The 16,144-nt window shown below is 39.9% G+C and overlaps 1 protein-coding gene across 12 annotated transcripts in view; it reads right to left on the reverse strand.

Annotated features, from left to right (window-relative positions):
- DCAF6 (DDB1 and CUL4 associated factor 6) overlaps positions 1-16,144 on the reverse strand; it is a 173,021-nt gene that overhangs the window by 62,052 nt on the left and 94,825 nt on the right. For 4 of the 12 annotated variants that reach the window (XM_050957247.1, XM_050957307.1, XM_050957269.1 and 1 more), the window contains 2 exons: positions 6,928-7,011; positions 6,469-6,528 (listed from right to left, as the gene is read on the reverse strand). The exons of 2 other annotated variants lie outside the window; for them this stretch is intronic. In XM_050957247.1, coding sequence (XP_050813204.1) covers positions 6,469-6,528; positions 6,928-7,011 — 144 coding nt within the window. The remainder of the gene's footprint in view (positions 1-6,468; positions 6,529-6,927; positions 7,012-16,144) is intronic. 6 more of the 12 variants (XM_050957326.1, XM_050957346.1, XM_050957288.1 and 3 more) reach the window with 2 other exon arrangements.

The raw sequence follows: 16,144 nt of genomic DNA on the forward strand, positions 1-16,144 counted from the left end.
GTCTTGCTTCACTCCCCTTGAGATTTTGAATACGTCAGAAAAGTTACCATTGCAGAGTACTTGTACTGTCATGTGGTCATGGAACAGTCAGATGATTTGTATGAATCTTCTCGGGCAGCCTAGTTTATGTAGAAAAGCCCATAGACCCTCTCTGTTGACATATCAAAGGCTTTGGTCAAGTCAGTGAAGACTGCATACTGGTCCATGTTCTGCTCTAAACATTTTTCCTGGACCTGCCTTATGACAAAAATCATAGTACTATGAGCTGGCCTAAAATCACACTGCACTGCTGGCATTCTCTCCTCAGACATGTTTGGAATGAGTCTCTTCAATAAAATGCAAGCTAGCATATTCCCTGCTATACATAGTAGGGAAATGCCTCTGTACTTTCCGCAGTCAGTTTGCTGCCTTTGGCTTTGAACAGTGATACAATAATAGAATCTTTGAAGTCTTGTGGCATTTCTTCTTCCTCCCAAATGCTACTCAAGATGATGTGAAAACACCGGGATAGCCTTTGGACCTGCTGCTTTGTACAGTTCTGATGGAATACCATCCTTTCCAGATGCCTTTTCAGACCAGAATTCAATTGTTTGATGGCTTTCATGACGTCAACTAAGGGAGGGAAGTTGAGATCCTCTTTGATGGGTTTCTTGGTAATTGATCAAAGACACGCCAAATGACTGTGTATGCTCTACTGAGTAGACTATTGAAGCGTTCAGCCCATCTCTGCATGATACTAACAAACTAAATAAACTAAGTAGAATGAACTCAGCAATCAGCCAAGGCACGCACAATGCTGACATGCTAAATTCTGTTTCAGGCCGAGGCTGTTTGCCTATATAGCTTGATACAGCCTCAGTGTGGGGCACAAGGATATTAGCAGTGCATGCAGAGGTCAAATGGACACTGCTGATTAAAGTCTCCAATCAAAGGTACGTGAGGCACATGAGCACCAGAAGTGGAGCACCCATAGGGACAGTACTGAAAAAACAGACACGTCCGTGTGGGAGAAAAATACTAGTTTTAAACTTTCCTAATAAAAGCAGCAAGAACAATAACAAACAAATAGAAGGAAAATGGATATAATTAAATACGATATTTTAAAAGCATCCTCCAGGACAAAAGTCCTCTTCTGAGATAAAGAGCCAACTGACTGCTACAGGGTTAAGCTTTAACAAGAAATGTAATGTTAAAGAATAAGATGCTTGTTTTAATGGACAAACTATCTACATGCACAGCTCTCTGATGCATTTTGTTTGATAATAATTGTACACTAGCGTCTTTCATCCGAGGAGCTCAAAGAACTTTGATATACTAACTTTAATTGAGCTTCACAGCACCCGTCAGAGGTAGAAGTCCTAATATCCCTGTTTTATAAGTGGGTATAATGAACAAGGAGTCTCAGTGACTTACTCAAGGTCTACAATGAGTCAGTGACAAAGCTGGAAATAGAACTCATAGGTCCTTACTGCTTTTAGTATCAAATACAGTTTAATCTTTTTATTTCACAGCCATCTGCATAGCAGTGTTAGTCAGCTTTTGTTTGGTTTATGGAGTATAGGAACTTGATCATGACTACAACAGCTTTGCCAGTGACAAAATCTTACATGTGCTGCATGGAAAAATATTTAAGTTGTCATTCACAATTTTAAATAAGATGTTAAAGTAGTATATCTCCTACTGCTTTTCCAGTCTGGATTTCTGTTTCAAAATTTCTAGTTCAAAGCTGCAATGGATAAAATAATAATTTAAGATTAACAGGAAGTATTAAATATTATTCACTGTACAGTGGCAATATTTCTTGCATGACCATTCTAAAATAGAGTTCAGAATCACTCTATATCCATATAATTTACTATAAGTATATATTCAAACATACACAACTCCCCAAGTAAAGACTGCTTACCGAAACAATAAGGGCCATAATTCTGCCACTGAATACATATATAAAACTTCCTTTAAAGTTAACAGAAGACATTGTCTGCAAGCATATGACTGCAAGCATAATTTGACCCTGAACATTCATGTGTGTGTGTATACTGTTGACAGATGGAAACCACTCAGGGTACCAGGGCTATAGCAATTTGGTTTGAAAATTTAAATAATGTTAAATACATACTTTATACATGTTCTGAATACAAAAAGTTTTTTAAAATGTGGAAAATATAAAGTACGAAAACACAGAGCTAAAATTAAGATTTTTTTGTGAAAGAGCGTTCTATATAACGCATTGAGACACTTATACAAGAGCCTCACCATGGTAACCTCTGCACAATGAGTACCCACAGTGCAGCTCATGGCTGCTCTAAAATACAGCCTGCAGCTGCCTTATTCTGTCAGTGTGGAGTGAGGACAACGCTGATCAAATGCAGGGATTTTTTGCATGTGAAATTAATCTACTCCAAGAAAACATTGTGGTTATGTGCATTTACATTTTGATTGAAAAATATGTACATTTATAAGTAAATAGGTGCTACCCTTGAGTTCATGGAAACACACCACTTGGTGTTACAAAATGTGAGTATCCTTACAGTACAAGTAGATAGCACTGAGTAAGTCAAAACAGAGTCTGAAGCACTTAATCACGAGAAGGGGACAGAAGAGGAGCTTGTGGAATCCAACTCTGTTCCCTCGACCCACCCCACCACCACCACCACCAGCCAGACAAGGGAGATTTCCTCACTTCAGCGGCTGGATAGGAATGGAAAGAAGAGATACTTTCTTGAATGGCATTTGAGATGAACACAAAATAATTACAATGCAATATCCTAACATTGCTTTGGGATTTTTTTCTCAGTGCAAAAACAATTGGTATCACTGAGTCATGAAGCCACCACTAAATATACTGCTGCACACCACTGGGTAAACGATACGGCCTGTATTTTGAAGGTCAGACTAGATTATCGTAGTGGTTCGTTCTGGCTTTAAACATCACAAACCATTCCAGGATATTGCAAGATAAGTCCCTTTGACTCCGCTTGCTGTAGCACAGTAGTTCTTCAAGACTGAGTACACATGGGCACTCCTTTAAATCAATTATCCAGCAATAAGAGCAGCTAGCAGAGTTTGAAAAATGGAATTTGGTAAATGTTTAGAGGAAAAAGTGTGGAAAGACATAGCTGCGAAAATACATTAGAACCTCAGAGTTATGAACACCAGAGCTACGAACTGACAGTCAACCACACACCTCATTTGGAACTTGAAATACACAATCAGGCAGCAGCAGAGACAAAAAAAGTAAATACAGTACAGCACTGTGTTAAACAAAAACTACTTAAAAAAAGGGAAAGCAGCATTTTTCTTCTCAGTAAAGTTTCAAAGCTGTATTAAGTCAATGTTCAGTTGTAAACTTTTGAAAGAACAACTGTAACGTTTTGTTCAGAGTTATGAACATTTCAGTGTTACGAACAGGTATTTAACTTTGAGGCTCTACTCTAGTGGTAAACTTTCAATAGCTAGTTCTTGGCTTTCTTCCTTTATAAAATTCTCATTATAGGGAAGTTGGATGTTCTCTGTTTAATCATAGAACATGTACATCTCCAGAGCTATTGGCCTATTCACAAGCCCTAACAAACAAGGTAAAAGGTAGTTATCAAGGTAACAAGTAGCAAATCAATACTGCTAAATTGCTCCAAATTCCTTGCATTCCACTCTGAACATATATGCCTGTAAGACCAGCAGTCCTCTATTTTACAGCAGCACATTTGACAAATTGTGGAAAAAGTTATGACTATAATTTCATATTGTGCTTTGCCACAAGTAAATGTTACAGGAAAAGTCCACTCTCCATTTCCTTTTAAGCAAAAAAAGTGAACTTTTATCTTCCTTTGTAATTAGAAAGATCTGGAATTGAAATATTTTCTTCAATCATGTAAAAAGGAAAATTACACTAATAAATCCACTTATTTGCTCAGAAAACTACATCTGTGCAAAACAAGTTCACATAAATTCTAGCTTTTCTCTGTGCGATACTAACAGTATAGAGGCATGTCACTAGATCACATTTGGCCTGACTGGAAGTTAGAGACTAAGGACTCTACTCTGAAATCGGTTAGGAGGCATCTTTGCTTTTGTGTAAATTGAAGGTAATTAGCAAAAGTTGTACTGAACGTGTAAAACTGTTTATATACTCAGAAAAAAGAGTATAAAGCTTTAAAAATATAATTAGCAATATATTTTAATGGAGTCTGATAATCATTCACACTCCCACATCGTGAGATTTTGGAGCCCCTTCCTGATTCCAGCTGTCAAGGAGTCTGCATCATGATCTCTCTCCAGGCCCCACTCCATTCCTCATTGCACCCAACATTAACTTCCCAATTCCAGGAAAAGCAGATATTTGGGCGGGGGGGGGGAGGGGAGACAGTTAAAGATGTTTCCTTCTAAGTGAGAGGGTCAAAATGTAATCTATTTCAGGGGACAGGAATTAGTTCCATACTGAGGCTCACAACAACAAAACCACAATCACCAGCTGACTTTAGACGCAATGGTGAAAACCCTAAATAGCGAAAATACCAGTCTACAAAAAGCTCGAGTTACCTCAAGTAAGAACTAACTAAAAACCCAATAAGAATCCTCAGGATTAGGCCAATGACTTTTAGAGAACACCAGCAACCATTCCATAGTCCAAGTTATACAATTTCTCTCCACACTTGCCAATCTAGAAACAATATTGCCCTTAAACAGTGACCACCCATTACTGAATTGTAGCCAGTGCTGAGGTGAAACACCAAGTGAAGAAAAACAGGGCCTGAAGCAGAGCCCGGAGCTCGAGCACGGAACAGTGTAGCTGCAGGTTTTTGCCTGGAGCTTGAGCGGAGCCGGAGCACAGCTCCAAAGCCCTGGAAAATCATGTTCCATTTGAAACTACAGGATTAAATACAGGTAGGCAGAAATTAACCACCCCACATAGGAATGTGGCTAGAATAGTGGGATTATGAAATCATGATAAATGCTATGAGATCTTTAGTGACCAAAAGTGGGCATAAAAGATGGTAATGCCAAGAACACAGTCTGCTCTAATGGCAAGCTAACAAAATCAGAGGGAAAAGTACCATACACTGAAGCACCGACAACTTCCTGCACCAGCTAGCGGTTTTTTGGAGATTTCCCATCAAAATGCGGACCCCCCCTGAAATTGTTTAATTTAAGAGAACTGAATGATGATATGAATGCAGAATACAGTCAGCTTTTTATTCTGCTGACCATCTGATAGGAGATAAATCCTCTAACTATTTCCTCATCCAGATTCCCAATCTACCACAGTTCTAGTGACATTAACTTTCTCTTCTGGTGGTCCTAATATCACACTAGGAAAGTCATTGTCTTAAATCAGTGATCATAAAGTAGGTTTACCATTAAGTTTTAGATAAACAGATATATTTATTTTTATTACATATAAAAAACAACTGATTTGTAAGAGGAAATCTCCACACATCAGCACAACAGCCTAAATACTAAGGAAGAATGCAACTGTTAGAAAGTAAGTTCTACTCCATTTATGTAATTACCTATTCTAAGATGCAAGGCAATTCTAAGGGAAAGCAAACCAGCGTGGAAAGGTAACAAGGAAACTTTCAAACCTTGCCTAATTTGGGACCAAAGCATCTTGAAGGTTCATGGTTTCATTTTTGTTATCAACTCAACAGTTCAGGATTCCAGCTGTAACTGGAACAGACAAGTCTCTTTCTGAGCTTTCTAGTCATGTTTTGAAGATTTAAGGGCGGAGATAAGCATCCAAATCTTCTGAGGCTCACCCTTCAGGGTGGAAGGTCCCCGAGCTCAGGCTCCCGTCCCAGCCCAGAAGTCTACACAGTAATGAAAGAGTCCTGCAGTCCAAGGCAGCAGGCACAGGCCAGCCATGGATTTTTCTTCGCTGTGTAGACATTCCCAGAGGAGATATGGGACCACTGATTACAGAAGTAAGGTGATCTTAAGACACAGCAAAAATTGCACATAGGAGTTGCAGCTTTCAACCAACAGGCTGAGGTAACAGGTAGGTGCTGCAGTGCAGCCCACTGCCCCGAACCCAAATTGAATGGATTTTTCTTCCTCAGCATCCGCACGTACCCTACATAAATCAGGCTACTTTGGCTTTATCTGGTTAAAGGCAAGTTTCACCCAAAAGGTAACTCCCCTTAATGGGCTGAGAGGATTTACATCTGTAAACACCAGTTTAAAAACTGATTTGCAATTTTACTTTTGATTAAAAACATTTTTTTCTGAATTCACTTACAATGTGTCAGAGTGGAGTATAGTAAGTGCAGATTTTTAAAAATAAATTTACACTACTTTTGCAGAGGATTTAATTTTAACTGAGTATAATGGGATTTCCAACGTAGGTCTGCTTAAGGAATTCTACTTTATGAAGATGAACAGCATGTTTATCAGCATGAACTGAAATTAAAAAAGGAAGTCTGCATTGCAGTGAACTATGGCTGGGTATAGCATATTTCCTATCACACGCACCCTGTTGCTCATCAAGTGACATGGATCCAAGCTGTTTGTTAACCATAGAGGAAGGAGAATCTGAAACAAAAATGAGATTTTAACTTAAAATATAAGCAGCAGAAAACTGCATAGCAATGTCATGATCATGTTAGTTTAAAATAAATAAGGCAGCAATGTCAGAAAGCTTTTGGGCTTGTTTCTTAAGTGGCCAGGAATTTATAATGCATTTTTCAGCTGTGCTACGGGAGCAAAGCCACATGCTTCCCACCATGACACATTCCCTTAGGCAAGCATTTAGTATTTGCCCTAAAAGTATGCTGACAAGATATCAAAGAAGTTGTGCTTTTCCCTTCCAGTTTCAGGCATGTTAACCTATACTATAATTGTACCAAAAGACTTTATATATATATATATATATTTATATATATAGGATCAGATAACTGAGCTTAAATCAAGATGATGAACTATAATATATACCTAGAACTTCTACTGTGCCAGGAACAATACCTGAAGAGTCATGACTCCTAAATTCCATGCTCCCATCACCAAACTCAACTGCACCTTAAATTAAAGAGAGAAGGTATGCTCCTTGAGTGTTCTAAGAATAAATGTGATCTAAAACTTCACAGAAGTTTCAGATAAAATTATGCACTTCAACATGAGAATATGCAATATTAGACCAGTGTTTTCAAATATGGCTTTAAGAATTCTCAAGAATGTTTAAAGCACCTATCACCATAGAATTTAAGAGCTGAGAAGGGTTTCCAAATAGATAACACATGGGTTGTTTTTTTTTTTTTAAATGTGGCCTTTAAATGCTAGAAGAACAAAAAAAACCATTTCCAGTTCATATAATGAATAATTCAACAGCTCTGCAGACACTTAGCTGCCATAACCTGAGTGGAGTCTGATAAAACTTCATGAAGACTTAAATTCTCAGTTATCAAATAGCACCTTGGCATGATGACTTATATGAAGCTTCAGTTTATAATGGAATATGATCACAAAAGAAGATTTTTCTGTTAGACATCATCAGTTAATAGTTATCACTTTTGATGTATCTCATGGTGGACACAGATTACTGATGCAAAAATTAAACATCTTCTGTGAAAGCTATTTCCCTTGTCATCTCTAAAAAGAACATAGATCTTATTTCTGTGACATCCCTAATTCCAGGTGATGCACATAAAATAGTTTAGTATTTGAAATTTTGTAATAATGACTAAGCTGTTATTCCTAGCGTCCTGTGCTGGTACAAAAATGTGTATCTGCATCCAATCTGCAAAAATTGTCTGCAGATATCCACGAATTTGCGGAGCTCTACTTATCATGGCCGGGCTGAGGCTCCGAGGTATCCCCCCTCCCAGCCAGAGCTGGGTTGGGGAGAGCCGTGCGGGCAGCTATGGGAGTCACAGACCCTCCACCTGTCCTCAGCCGGGTGGGGAGCCTGGGACACATCCAGGGGCTGCTCTCAGCTCACCCATCCCCCGCACCCTGGGAAGGTGGAGGGTCCGCTGCAGCTCCCCATGGCTCGGCTCCACAGTGGCCTGGCTGGGATGGCGAGGCCTCGGAGGGGAAAGAAGAGGGGGAGAGGGAAAGGGGAAGGCCCATCCCTACCCCCCGTTCCAGTGCCATTAGTCATTGCTGTGTGGCAACCAATGAGGCTGCCTGGCAGCTGCTTTAGGCCCCCTCCAACCCAGGGAAGCAGGAGGGTCCGCAGCAGCTCCTCTCAGCTGCCTGCCCAGTTTTTATGAAGGTTGGGTTTCAGCTCCGAACCCTCACTGCCGCCCCCCAACCGCAGCCAGATCACGGAGTCTCACGTTGTCAGCTGTAGGGAGATGCAATGGACTCTTCACGTGCTGTGGAAGATAAAAGTGCTCAAAAGACATCTTTGCCCACTCGTGTCCCAGTCTTGTACCAAACACAGCTTGGTCAGTCCACAGAATCAGTCCTCTAGATTCAAATGCTAACTTAGCTCTCAAGTGAAAATGAGTCTCAACAACAGTACACTCTACCTTCCAGTACATTCAATACACTTCACAAAAGTTGCATGGGAATCTCTAATTTAGCACAGAGGTATTTACACAGTGTGCTAAATTGTGGTTTCAAATCACAGCCGGGGGTAAAAAGTGGCACGGAGATGCACCAGCTCAGTACAATTTTTCAATGCATTGTGCCCAACTCCAGCTGCCACGCTGCAGTCCTAGCGATCCAATTACATGCTCTGAAAGGTAAAGCCTGTGCCCCCTTCCGCCGAGACAGGCCAGCTCCCAGGCCCTGCATGGTTTCACCCACTGTAATTAGCCTCCATATAGGAGCAAATGGGGGAGCAGGGATTTGTCCATCCACATAGAGATAGTAAGAATCTAGCTAGCACTGTGCTACTAAGAAATCCTGTTCTTGTTACTTGCTTACACTTTCTTATATTAAAAAAAGTAGTCCTTAAATGAAAAATGATTAAGAATTCTTTCAAACATTCTAATCGGCCCTGAAAGTTGAAGAATGCTAAAATCTTGTCAGTTTTTACCTCAGTTCTAGGTGATTAGAAGGGGCATGACTAAACTGATATTTTAGTTATGCCAACTGGTAAACAGATAAATTCATCACCATGTCCGTAAGTTTTATGCATCAAGCATACTGTCTCCATTCATTAAAGAATAATGTAGATATTTTACACAGCATTTACTTACAAGAAGTAAAACATCTGTATCATGTTCAATCATAGAAACTAGCAATGCAAAAGTTTTTAGATTATCCTGACCATCCCCCTACAAACGCAGGTTTAAATCACCTGCATTTTACTGCTATTTGAAGTCATACAATTCAGTGATTTCCAGTTTCACTGTATTGGAAACACTTAACTTGAATGTTACTTGCAGGAATTTTTAAATAAAACAGTTCTAGGGAATGTGCTAAACATCTCATGTAACATGGTTAAGAAAAGCATTCAACACGTAGAGATTTTAGACTCACTCTGTGTTTTTCTTTTTCAAGTCCCACTGAAGTCACAGATTGCCAGCTCCCATTCCAAGTGGCACTGGAGGATGCAAAATGCTGCAACTCCCCAGCTCAGATAGGGAACTAAACACAAACCTAATCTTCTCTAGGATGGTTCCATGCAAGTGCCTTTTTTAAAATATATGGCTTGGTTTTGTAAATACACTGAAAATATATAACTTTAAATCCTTTGTGATAAAGTTTTGAAAAAATGTTAGCAAAACTGTGCCATATAGTTTAAAAGAACAACAACAAAAAAAACAGCATTTACCTGAGCATCCACACCCTAGGTCTATGTCCCAGTGCAGTTTGCCACTGGTGGTGATGTTGCCCGCATAGTCTAAAATAGAGCACCACTTAGAGAGGGAGTTGGGGAGCCTCAAGCAGAATGCAAAAGGCAATTTAGAAAGAAGTTACATGCTGAATGCTCCTCTTCACCCCTCCTGCTTAAGTCAAGTAGCATTTAATTAGACCAAAATACTTCCATGTCACCCATCGGTAAGCCACTGGATTTGTGCATAATACTAATGACTTGTCTACACACTAGTTGTACCATTTTAAGTATACCTGTATTCATACCAGCACAGTTAAAGTGGCGCAGCTCCCCTAGCAGAGTTGTTTCCATGGGGGAAGGGGAATAAGCTAAACCAGTACAAGACACCTTTATAATGGCATAACTATGTCTTCAACTAGGGACTGTACTAGGATACCTATTTTAAGTAAAAAAAAAAATAGAAAAAAATCACCCCCTAAACAAAATAGATTTAGCAGTACAAATCTGTATGCAGCCAGGCCTGAGACAGAGAGTGAAAGATGCTTTAAAAGTCCTAAGAGACAGTATATATACTGTAGATTAATCTGGAGACTATGTTAAATAAATACATATTTGTCTGTGCTTTATTTTTTGTGCAAGAAAATAGTTACACAAAGTGATGCACTCTCTATTACATATTAGAGAATTTAACAGAGCCATTTTTCTAGATACTGGTATTTTAAGTAGCGGAGAATTTGGCTATGAGTACTTCAGTCACTCCCTTACAGCAGGAAGCTTTCACTTAAATCACTAATGATGGTGCATTCTCTCAACCTCAAAGACAGTTTCTTTTCCCTATATCATAGCAAGATTTTTGATGAGTTGCTTTATGCTCACTATCAGTTCTTAGGTGGAACTCCTGGAGAATGGTGGCAGAAGTGCTCAAAAAAGAGATTGCAGAATTTACTTCCTTTCAGAGCCCGAGGTTAGCAATCTTTAGATTACATCTTTTTAGTTATCTTCATTATTACTGATATGTATAGGGCTTTTGGGAAATGGGTGGGTTAATCGCTACAACAGGTTGGGATTCTATTCTCTCTGCATTGTGGAAAATGCCTAAGTTCTGTTTTTTTAAATTTTGTATAGCATCTAGATGGTATAGCAAAGGACACCAAATAAATGTCTATAGATCAAACACTGGACTCCCTGGTTAGTTTTTAAAAAAGTCCTTACTCCAGCACAACATCTAACTAAAAGGTGCTTTCCCTGAGGGCTGAGTAAAAACTGAAGTAAGGACTTCAGGCTTTGACCCTATATAAAATAAAAACACTTTTCATTGCATAAAAATGGACAAAGGCTAACCACATGTCAAATATGGGTAACACATTCTGCTTCTGAAATGCCACAATTGCAACTGCAGTACTTTAGCTGGGGGATCAGCAAGACCAAAAGATTGCTCTTGTAGATGAGAGCAATATGTTTTCTGTATCTACAACCTACAACAAAGGTTAGGCTTCTACTACTGTGAGGAGCTGAAAGAAGAGTCTGCGTAAAAAAGAAAACTGAATATACTGCTTCATCTCAATCATGACCTAACAAGGCAAAGGTGCTTACTGTGTGTAAGAAACAATGCAACAATGAATTATATTGCTTTGTTAGAGAGAACATCAAAAGTGAGTTTTGAGGGAGAAAAGAGGGAATAATTTCAGTTAGAGATATTGTGGCTAACAATTTGTAATTACAAGCAAGGACAGTGTATATGAGAGTTCTGTTTAAAAAAAACCCACCTCCAATACCCCAAACCTCTGCCCCTTTCTAGATCCATTTTTTTTTCTAAAGGTTATGAAACGGTTGGTTAACTTTTCTTCCCTCTACCCCCATTTTTGTGCACCACCAGGGTCCTGAAGTGCCAAGATATCAAAAGAATACATGTCCACTCAGTATTGCATGTCCACCCAGAAGCAGGAAGTATTGAAAATATATAGCTCTTGCCTTCAGGAGGGAAGAGACTTCCCACCTAGATCAAAACAATTTCATGAGAAGAAACTGGGAAAAGCAGGAAAAGATGCAAGTTCAAGAGATATCCTGGACTAATAATTTCCATTTTCAATGCCCAGCAGGCTAGAATGATTCAAATCAAGGAGATTTAAACCACCAAGTAGAAAGCCTCAAGTTAAAGAATTGATTTTAATCTACTTTTCCACTTGTACTTCAGTTATTTTCTAAAGAAAGATGTATTCTCATTAGGTAATATAAACCATTAAATCACCTTGATTTAAAACTAAATAGAGCCTTTAGCTAGATTTGGTACATCTTGTTGCTACCTAGCAGAGTGCACTATAACTTTATACATTTATTTAAGCAATCATATAGCTTAATATTTTCAGATTCTTATTAATTGTACATTTTAATATGTTAGAAAATGGTGAATGATATATTGATTATTTCCTAGAGAATTAACTCTTTGCTCATGATTTACGTCAAGCTGCATTAGGATGGTAACAGGAATTTAATAAAGCCCACAAAATAGCATATAAAACATATTGTTATTAAACAAAACAAGCTCTTAACACAATACATGACCTATTGTGCCATCTTTATAAAGCTCAACTCAAAAGACAGAGGTTTCCCCCTCAATTCTATCTTTATATCAAAAAGCTACCTTTAACTCAGTTTTTGATAGAGGCTCATGGAGTCAGCATATTTATTTTTTGTTTAAAATGTTTTAAAAGATTATAGTAAGTTTAGGTCTTAAAATATTTCATATTAAAATTCAGTTTTCATTTAAAACAGGTTTATAAAAAGAAATGTATTAATATTTAAACAAAATCATTAAAATCTGGTTTAAATTAAAAACATCAAATTTAAATCAGGTGTTGAGAGCTACTAAGTGCACCTATAGAGAGATAAGGGACAGACCTAACATCTTTAAGGAGAGAGGGTATTCTAGCATGCTGGGGATACCAGAGTCAGGTTGTCTGTGAATGTGTTGAGCTTGTATTAGTGGAAGGAATTCACAGATTCACAGATTCTAGGACTGGAAGGGACCTCAAGAGGTCATCGAGTCCAGCCCTCTGCCCTCATGGCAGGACCAAATACTGTCTAGACCATCCCTAATAGACATTTATCTAACCTACTCTTAAATATCTCCAGAGATGGAGATTCCACAACCTCCCTAGGCAATTTATTCCAGTGTTTAACCACCCTGACAGTTAGGAACTTTTTCCTAATATCCAACCTAAACCTCCCCTGCTGCAGTTTAAGCCCACTGCTTCTTGTTCTATCCTTAGAGGCTAAGGTGAACAAGTTTTCTCCCTCCTCCTGATGACACTCTTTTAGATACCTGAAAATTGCTATCATGTCCCCTCTCAGTCTTCTCTTTTCCAAACTAAACAAACCCAATTCTTTCAGCCTTCCTTCGTAGGTCATGTTCTCAAGACCTTTAATCATTCTTGTTGCTCTTCTCTGGATCCTCTCCAGTTTCTCCACATCTTTTATTTGCAAGCCTCTTGGACTGCCTTCAGTTCAAAGAGATTTATGTGCACCCTGGACTCCTAGGGAGTCCACGTTAGTTGTGCTTTATGCTTGTTGAGATGGGTGCCTCATCCCAACAAAGAAGCATCTGTGACTGAAGTTTTCTCAGGTGGAAGGGGAATGAAAGGGGCTCCCACATATATATGGTCTCTGTTCTCCCACCAAGTTAGAGAATCTCACACCCTGGGAAGGAGGGAGACTAATATTTACATGTTTTCCCTGCTTGGTAAAGAGAGTCAGAAACCAGGCCTATAGGCAACAGAGGTACAGTCTTGCAAAGGGCATCACATTAAGTGCAGGATGCTATGTGACATACGAGGATGAGGCATTAACAAACCAATGTTTGCGGGCTCTGTCTGAGCTGAGTAGCAAGATTTTTTATGGATTGAAATGTGTCCTTAGGGAGTTATGCTTTGATGTTGAAAGAGTCCAAGGTTGCTCCAATAAACTACAATCTGTCTAAGAACTAAAACAGATTTTTCTGTGTTGACACAGAGTCCTAGTGATGCTAGTGAACAGGGATGAGGATGTTCTTGATATCTCCTGATAAGATTTCCCTGTCAACAGACAATTGCCTAGGTAGGGAAAGACTGACGATCTGTGGCATCAAAAGTGCACTGCTACAACTGACATTACCTTTGGTGCTGTTGCTAAGTCAGAGGGGAGCACCCTATATTTATAATGGTCCAGACCTACAATGAACCTTAGGAAACTCCCGTGAGAGGAGTAAAAATATTTTGAGTAAATCCCTTCCACCGATATTGAGCAGGTACTGGCTCCATGTCTCCCTGCTGGAGGAGAAAGTTTACCTCTTGAATAAGTATCTTCTTGTGAGAGTGGTCCCTGAAAAGGGATGGGGAAGGGAGTTTTGGAGGGGGAGAGGAATTCTATGACAGAGCTGAAATGAATAATGTCAAGAATCCATTTGTCTATTACCATCCACCAAGCATGGGAAAAGCAAGTCAAGCAGCCACCAAAATGGGTATAACAGTTCTCAGATGAAGCAGGTGGCAACTGGGTTGGTTCTCAGCTCTCAAAGATTCTCATCAAAAGAATTTCTTAAACAGGAGGTTGTGATTAGAAGGAGATGGAGCATTATGCTTGGTCTTCTGGGTCCTGTTTTTAAATTTGGCTGTTCATATCCCATCTCCCTCTGATGGTAAAGGGGTTGTGGTGCTGGCCTAGGCTTCTAGTCTATGAAATTTTCTCTCCAGTGCTGGAGTATATATCTCCAGGGAGCAGAAGGTTGCCCTTCGGTCCTTCATAGAGTGTAAGTCTTGTCATGTTTTCACTGAATAATTGCCATCAAAGTTACCACCTGTCCTCCATTGTAGACTGAACTTCCCTTGGAAATCCCAACGAATGAAGCCAGGATTCTTGACCAACGATAGCCATTGCCATCAATTGTGAGGCTGCGTCAGCTGCATTTACTCTGCCATGGAGAGAATGCAACCAACTTACCCTCCTCAATAAGAGCTTGAAATTGTGCTCTATCCCCCTGTGGGAGATTGCCGATTAATTGCTGCAATTCATCAAATTTACAAAGTCATATTTACAAATTAATGCCTAGTAATTAGCAATCCAAAACTGCAGGCTGGTTGAGGCAAAGACCTTTCTCCCAAGGAATTCCAAATATTTAGCCTCCCTGGCAGAGGAAGCAGAGCATGATTGATGTTACTTACTCCTTTCAGTGGTAGCTTGTAATAACTCAAGAATTTGGGACAGGGCATGGAAATAAAAACTCTGTGCCCTTGTCTGGTACAAAGCATCTTATCTGTCCTCTTAAGAGTGGAGCCCATTACTGGCCCAGACAGCTTTGATGGGCTCCAACATGACTTCATTAATACCTTATTAGGCTTAACACTCTTAAGATATCCAGGGGCTTGTGAGGTCTCTCTTCCAGCGGGACCTACAGTGTGTCAGCAATCCTCCTTAAATCCTGAAACTGCCTGTAGTCATCAGGTGGAGAAGGTGAGGCAGGAGCAACCGCCTCAACAGGAGATTAAAATATGATTGTTGAGACGAACAGTAGAGTTGGATCCAGCTCTTCTCCCTCCTCTTCCACCGGCTCCTGCGGAAGTTCAAGCTCCTCTCTGAGAGAAGGATGTTGCAACTTTCGATTGGACCATACTGATTCAGTGTCGCTTTTGTATGAATCCCATGGCCCCCATAAGATTGTGAGAGGAATCAAATATCAGTGCAAAGGTAGCTTGTCTTCTGAGATTCTGAGAGTGCCCAGGAAATTCTGAATCTTCTGTCTGGGCGAACATTCTGTCTCTGAAGGTCCCTCAGTGACATCCAAACTCCCCTGAGGAGAAAAAGGTAGATGCTGCTTTGAACGATAATGCCATCAGAACTGTGGATGCTGACTTCCCACAGCTAGTGGATGGGATGGGAATGAGCTTCTCCTTTCATACCATCCCTGGACTGATGGAATCAGGATCAACTTAGTAAAGACTGCATCCAGGAAAATGGGAAACTCAGGATTTGAAAGAATGATAATCCCCTATGGGGTCATCTATCTGTCTCCACTTGTGGAAGGTTGAGGGACTGTTCTCCCTAGGCAACATCTGAGCTGGTGTAGATAGACCTGTCCATGCTGATGCCTCTTTGTTGGGATATGGCAGTGGATTTCTCTCTAGCTTTCTGAGAGTGTCTCCTACCTTCATGATGAGCCTGAGGAGGCCTTGTCTCTATTCCTGTCCACCCATGTCAGAGATCATAGTACTAGGAGGCAGGTTCCTAAGCATCTCTTCCCATTGTACGGGGGTTCTGCTGGCTGAGTTCAGACTGAGGCCTCATTGCATGATCCACCAGATCTTTTATAACTCTATACTCCTGTACCTGAAAGATCCAGCTGGAAAAGATCAACTAAAGCTATGTGATATTCTCCAAGACAGCAGAAGCACT

The sequence above is a fragment of the Gopherus flavomarginatus genome, chromosome 1 (assembly GCF_025201925.1).
Source record: "Gopherus flavomarginatus isolate rGopFla2 chromosome 1, rGopFla2.mat.asm, whole genome shotgun sequence".
Lineage (NCBI taxonomy): Eukaryota > Metazoa > Chordata > Testudines > Testudinidae > Gopherus > Gopherus flavomarginatus.